This window comes from Centruroides sculpturatus, unplaced genomic scaffold (genome assembly GCF_000671375.1).
Source record: "Centruroides sculpturatus isolate CEXI.00-Female unplaced genomic scaffold, Cexi_2.0 scaffold138, whole genome shotgun sequence".
Taxonomy (NCBI): Eukaryota; Metazoa; Arthropoda; class Arachnida; order Scorpiones; family Buthidae; genus Centruroides; species Centruroides sculpturatus.
Window position 1 is genome coordinate 586,021 of NW_019384434.1, and position 7,481 is coordinate 593,501.

The 7,481-nt window shown below is 40.6% G+C and overlaps 1 protein-coding gene across 1 annotated transcript in view; it reads left to right on the top strand.

Moving 5' to 3' along the window:
- Positions 1-7,481, top strand: part of LOC111619848 (dual oxidase 2-like) — a 23,611-nt gene that overhangs the window by 4,818 nt on the left and 11,312 nt on the right. Inside the window, exons 2-6 of the mRNA XM_023361673.1 lie at positions 3,088-3,213; positions 3,289-3,453; positions 3,521-3,699; positions 3,773-3,977; positions 4,042-4,208. Of these exons, the coding sequence (XP_023217441.1) occupies positions 3,088-3,213; positions 3,289-3,453; positions 3,521-3,699; positions 3,773-3,977; positions 4,042-4,208 (842 nt within the window). The remainder of the gene's footprint in view (positions 1-3,087; positions 3,214-3,288; positions 3,454-3,520; positions 3,700-3,772; positions 3,978-4,041; positions 4,209-7,481) is intronic.

Sequence of the window (7,481 nt, forward strand, 5' to 3'; positions counted from 1 at the left end):
GATCATCTTCTATCTATCTATATAAATAAAAATGTAATGTTCGTTTGTTCCTACCAATTCCTTTGAAATTTTGACACAACGCTGCATTTGAATACGCACATGTTTTTATATAATATACATGTCGAAATTCAACCCCTGAAGGGAGATGGTTAGGATTAAGGCTTACGGTAAAGAACTCTGCTTCTCTTTATACTATTTTAGATGCGGGTTTTTGCGTTTTTGATTGCGTTTTAATAGGGTACGCCAAGAGAATGTACACTAAGAAGAAATTTTTTGAAAAATTCCCCCCCCCCCACGGGGGAAGTGTTATAAATTTATAATAGATACGTTTTGAGCCACAACAACGCGTGGCGGGGTCTGCTACTTTTTAATATTAGGTAAATTATTGTAGTTTGTGGTGAGAAAAGAGCTGCGATATTCACAATTTCTATTGCGTTTATTAATGAGATTAAAGTTGAGCCAAAAATGTTAGGAACAGCTAAGAGAGGGAGATTAAGTCGGTAGACTTAGATCTTGGATTTCAANCAGACCCTCAGATGTGCGAGGATTCTCCAACGATAGACGTGTACGTGTGCTGATCTTTGTAAATATAAATTGTGAATACGTGTGGCTAATATTATTTTCTTTTTTATTTTGTGCATGTTACAAGTTATAAATAAATATAAACAAACAACACTAACTCGATAACATTAAATCTAAATACCAAAATGATTAATTTACTGTGTTTTTGTTATTTATTACTCCTGTCTTTAGGTATTCTGTATTCGGCCGAATAGTGATTAAATATTCGGTATTCGGCCGAATACCGAATAGTAACCGAATATTCGTTACATCACTAATTAATATCCTCGACTATTGTGAAAACATGAATAATATATTAGGAAGCGATGCGGAGTTATTTAAAGCTAACAAGAATGCTAATATAAGGATTCGTCTGTAAACTATGTGTCCCGTTTTAATTTGAACCTTTTCCCCTTGTGGTCGAATATGGTCTTTACCTCGTCTTTCTTTTCGAGACCTCCTTTTCTTTCAAAGTTATTCTATGGAAACAAAAGTAGGGAAAAATAAAGTTTAGCGACACAAACTACACTTGGAATATTAATTCTTTTTACCTCTACGTCCTCGTTCGTTTCTCTGTATGTAGGCTACTGTCCACCGGGCTTTGTTTATTAATAGGATTTTTGACTAAGAACTTTGCTAATCAGAAACTACACCAGTATGATAAGTCTTATTAATAAACGAGGTCCAAGTAGACAGTGTATACAAAGAAACGTACACTTGGAATATACTGCATTTAATATTTGTAATGCCACGTTGGCTCCAATAAGTTTTCGTTTCGAACTACAGCTGTTCCTTTGCAAGTGGACTGCCTGTTGCCCGGTTGAAATTCTCACGAGTAAGCATAAAAATGCTCCAGAGAACGAATCATACGGGAACACAACTAAGATGGGAACACGGGCTTTTATTGGTTGCTGAGGTTACGCATTTGGGACAACATTTTATGCTTATAAGAATTACAGCTGTTCCGTTTTTACTCATTTTTCCCAAATTTTCTGGAAGATCCAATGCCCCTTACACTCCTCCTAGCTTGCGGTCTTATACCTCTCTTTCCTTTAAACCAGGATACATGATTTATGGATGAATCCTACTAGACAACCCGGTTATGGATACATCACGAGAGAAAGTATTGGAACAGGGCCGTGCGGTAGATTTTCTCAGTACGATGCGAGTCTTCGAAATGCCGCTTATGCCACCCCATTACGGTGCCGCCCGATGCGGCCGCATCTCCGCATCGTAGCACGGCACGGCCCTGTATTGGAATCGTATCAGATTTGGTGCGAAGGGTTTTGCAAATATCTGGGTTTTGAGATCTAAACCCAGAACAGTAAAAAAAAGAAGGAAAATTTCACAGCAAAAGAATTCCTTGATGCGTGTGTGTTGGTGTCTATTTCGTTTAATATCTCAGGATGTAGAGATATTTTGATTAAGAAACGAAATTTGGAACCGTGGCTTTCGTAAAAGACATCGATTTCATCATATTTTGCTGGTTAAAGGTCAAGAAGGGTTCACGTGTCGTGTCTGGAGAGGGATAGGATTTAATAAAAATTTTACTGATTATTAACATTTACGATAGTTTATAAAACTCATCTCCACCCCCAATATTAAGCTTTTTGTCATTTTATAATAATTAACAACATAAAAGTTTTTTTTATGATGAAATCTGATAACAGATGGCACCACACAATTTGTTTATTAAATAGTATGATTGATAATATAAAAGTTATTTTTTAAATAAAATCTCTTAACAGCCAGGAAAGTCACGCAACCAGAAGTAGGCATTGTAAAATAATTTCTCTACACTTTGCTCTATAGACTAATCATACACTAAACCATATGACACATTTCCAACGTCTTTCTATTATCGAGTGACGTAAAGACCGCTGCGACGTATCTGGTTGCCAAGTTTCCAGAGCTTCCGTGCATACAGCGGGGCGAGACGAAAAGAATATCGCGTTAGAGTATTTTAGAGTAATGACTATAACATTATAAATAGCCGGTTGATTTCGATTCTGCCGCCGCACTTTGTGGTGGCGCTAGTGAAATATAAACAATATGGCTACGAATAGAGGATAAGGCGCGTGAGTATTTCTTAAACTTTATATTAAACAATGGCTGGGTATTGCTCCGTGCCCCGGTGCAGATAAATGTGTAATTCGATTCTCTATTGTAGTTTTAGTAAATGAAAGACCAACAAATTCACTGGCATCCGACAGCCGTTGATAACTCGTTAAAACAAGTAAAAATGATTACGAATGTCAAACAGCAATATGCAAATATCCGTGGCCAGAAGCTAAAAATAATTATATAGAAGCAAATACGGCCACAACGGGTGGCTTCACTGTAAAGATTATGGCGTCCACCACACGCTTGCTTCGGTGAATATCGTAATTTTCTATGCGTTGTAAACATTTTTCGTATCACATCCGAACACGAATCGAGAAATTCTCGTGTTTTTCCAATATAATTCCATTTAAACAATACTCTTAACACTGAAAGTTTGTTTAAAAGATCTATTTTTCGTCTTAGCTCGGGGGAAAAATTCGATTCTGGAAGATCTACTGAAAGACGTCAACGACGATAGGGAACCGGTGGAATACGAGGGATACGACGGATGGTACAATAACGCCGCTCACCCCAATTTGGGAGCCGTGGGTAAGTCACTCGCCAGAGAGAGTTTTTGCCGGATGCGGTTGGCACGACGTAACGCGTGTATTATTTTGTTAACAGATAGTCCTTTAATTCGAATTCTGCCACCCGCCTACGCCGACGGATCCTACAAACCCGTGGAAACCAAAGATCGTCCCAACCCGATAACTCTCAGCGACACGTTGATGAAGGGAGCTTCGGGAAATCACTCCAAAACGGGGAAAACCGCTTTTCTCGTCTTTTTTGGTAAGTTCTAATTTTGAAATAAAGGCGAAAATGACCTCCATCTAAATTTTTCTTTTATTTTCTCAAGGTCAACAAGTAGTAGAGGAGATATTGGACGCTCAGAGACCCTCTTGTCCCCCCGAATATTACAACATACCCATACCCGAGGGGCACGAGTATCTGAAAACCGGGCACAGAGAGATGCCCGTCCTACGAACGCGATACGCCGTGGATACCGGAAACTCTCCAAACAATCCCAGACAACAGGTAGGCCGTTTACATTTTCCCGTTATTCCGAATTCCCCTTCTTTCCATGGTACTACGCGCTCGGTCGTTTCAGCTGAACGAAATCACCCCCTGGATCGACGGCGGTTTAATGTACGGCACTTCTAAGGCTTGGGCCGACGCCCTCAGATCCTTCGTCAACGGCACTCTGGCCGCCTCTCACGGAGGTCTGTACCCCGCCTACAACGACGTCAGATTACCCATGGCCAATCCTCCTCCCCCCAAAGATCATTACTTGAAGCCAGTTTCGCGATTCTTTAGTAAGTATGGTTAACCATTTCCTGTCAGGTGTCCGCGTGTCTCTATATACGTCTCTCGTTTCAGAGTTGGGGAATCCCCGAGGCAACGAGAACCCCTTCTTGTTGACTTTTGGGATTTTATGGTTCCGGTGGCACAATCGCATCGCGGAAACCCTACGAAATAAGAATCCGGGATGGTCGGACGAGCGGGTATTCAACGAAGCCAGAAAATGGGTCATCGCTACTTATCAGGTAAGTTTATTTATTTATTCTGTAAAATACGAAAATCTAAATTTATAGTAATTTACCATCGGCAAAAAATGTCCCAAGATTTTTCGTTCGATTGGTTGTGCGGTCGTCTCTCCCACCGAATGCCGATCGTGTTAGGAATTACGTCGTATCCGGATACTATAAATCGTCATCTTTCTAAAACAACTGAATCGTTGTCCGCAATGCCAGATTAAAGATTCAATACGGCCTAAGCCGAGAATCTTTAGATACCAGTTATCGTAATATTACGGTGTAACTCCGCATATTATATGCTTACGGTGTAATATTACACAGTACGCACGCCAAGGTACCGTTACGTTATTTTTGCGCAACATTATTCCTCCGTAAGAAAATATTAATTTGTTAACGTAATGTTTTATGCTTCCGCGTACGTAACCCCCGGGTGTAGGGATTGGTCGAGTTTCTTGCGCGCGGTATAGCCAATTTGAAGACTTTCTCTGTGATTTAGTTGGGGATAAAAACTGACAATTATAGTTTTTTACGGTTTGTTATAGGATATTTTATGTTTTACGGCGTTATATAGGACCTTCGGAGAGAGAATATTTGTTAATCAGAGACAGACTTTCTCGACACCCAACGGCGAATTCCCGTTCGTACAAACTATAGAATCACGATTATTCGTATAATGCGGGAAAATCGTCGTTAGGGGTGGAAATCCATTGTCGTAACTTTCGTAACTTCGGATTTAATTCGGAAGTGGACGAGCGTGCTCTCTGGAATTAGCCATTCATTTAAAAAGTATTGGAGTTACTTTTTGCACGTTTTAGCTTACGAGATGTTGTATGTTAGGAAGGTTTTACAAAATAAAAAGGTGTTTTAAATATTTCCTCGCGAGTTTCGGAGTCATCGGCCGTGGCCGATTAGGTCTAACTAAACAGGTTCCCCCCCCCCATAAACTTTGATGCGGCAAAAAATATTTTGTGGAGTTTACCGAAATATAATTTAACAAATGAAATATAAACGAAAATATTTATTTATTCACTATACATTTTTTTAAAACTCCATCCTGTGGACCCTAAGATGGCCTCTTATAGCGAGCCCATTATGGGTTCGACCAGGCCCACGATGGAGCGACTGGGTGGTGAGGGACGGGGCCCGACATATCCGGATGGACAACCTCCAAAAAAAATTCCTGGAGATTTTTCGACCCGTCCTGATTCGAACCTGGTCCCCCACAGTAGTAGGCTGCCACCTTGACCGCTCGGCCATCCGTCCAGTATTCACTATACAGTATATTAAAAATGTGGCCGAATTTCAAATGTTTTCCTCTTTCTTCCTTTCATAAAATGGTTAATACAGAGTGTGCAGCTCATATAGGCTATTTACTCCGAGAGACGAGAATATGGACGCATGCGTCCGATTAGCCGGCCTTTTAGATGGAATGGCTATACGCCCGCGGGGAAAATAATGCCTTCCGGGAGGTGTTTGACGGGAAACTGGCTCCTATTCAGGCGTTACAGACGCGGAGAAAACCCGGAAAACTCCACGTGGCCAGCCCGTCCCAGCGAGGCGCGAACACACGACCGAACTCCCAGTGTTCGGGGACGAAGACCGCTTGGTCACTGGTGACCCTAAGTTTTTTTCGCGAATTCCCTTATTTCAAAAAAGGGAATTAGCGGAAAGTAGAAAGTCCTTCCGGCAGACATCTCTCCGGGCAGATGGCCCAGGCGTGACGTTGTCGTAAATAAACCAAACCAGTACCACAACGGGGAAGCCCTACTCCGGCTCGTCTGCATATTTGCCAACCTTCTCGATAGACATTTAAGGATTAAAAAGAAAAATAAAACCGGCTCGCGCCAACTAGCGCGTGTCAGATATTACAAAGTTACTAAGGACGGTATACTTTTAGGGACTTCGCCACTCGTTCGTATATTTGTCGGCGGTAACAGTTTGTTTTCAAAGTTTCTATTCCAAAGTGTCTAACGCCTTCCATCTATAGTCCGTTTACAGAGTGGGCTGGATGGCTTAGCGGTCAAGACTCCCGCTCTGGGGACCCGGAATCGAATCCGGACGGGTGGAAAAATCCCCGGAAATTTATTTTTGAGTGGTGGTCCGTTCGGATATGTCGGGCTCCGCCACCCTCGAACCGTCCCTCACCACCCGGCCGCTCCATTGTGGGCCTAGCCGAATTCATAATGGGCTAGCTAAAAAGAGGCCCTCTTAGTGCTCACAGGACGGAAAGCGTTTTTTTTTTTTTAAAGTTGTCTACGGAAAGAATCAGCTTGCTATTAACCAATCGGCATCGACCATCCACGGCTTAGTTGTGGCAAGTTACTTCCGGTTTCTTCCTCATTTGTTAAACGTGTCACCGCTAAACAGAATTATCAGAGTCGATACATGTACAGACATGATGTACTGGTCCTTGCGCCGCCAATAGCTGTAATGCTACTATTGTGGTTTAATATTTCTGCCACTTCGAGCGCTTCCATCGCGTCTAGGTGTACGTTTGGCTGGAGCGTAGGGAGAATCAGCTATTAACATTCGATATTCTTTTAATATATGAAATTTTCTCGTTTTTAACTCGGATATTTCTTTTGTCTTTTTTTAAAGGACTGCTTATAAATACTATTTTAATCAGGTTTTGAACATTATTTATTCGTAAATGTCGTTAACATTCATATTTGTATTAACTGTCAGTTTCACGATTTTAGACTTTAAGTTAATTAGACTAATAACGTAACCAAAACCTTGTTGCTTGCTGAGGGAGTTTTATTAAAATCGAACGTTTTCGATCCACTTAACGGATCATCATCAGGCAAGAATATACGAAAATGGAATAATAAGTTCGCCGTCTTCGCCAACTTTGGCGAAGACGGCCGAAAAAATGGAGATATATAGGAGCAAACTTAAGGACAGTTGCATTAATGCTAGGGATGCGGAGGGTCTTCCCTCGGCTTGGAAATTTGCCGTTAAGAAGCTTACAAGTAGCGCAACAACTGAAATATGATAATTATTTGATTTAAAGGAAACTTAGTATTAATGTGTAGTCGTTGTAGTATATTATTTATTATTTGGTATCGTTTACAATTTATTATTTTTTATTTTTATTTTTTATTCATATTAATTAATATGTTATTAGTTTATTGATATTTTGAATTTTTGAACTTATTATTCCATTTATGATGTATTCCATTTTCGTATATTCTTGCCTGATGATGATCCGTTAAGTGGATCGAAAACGTTCGATTTTAATAAAACTCCCTCAGCAAGCAACAAGGTGTTGGTTACGTTATT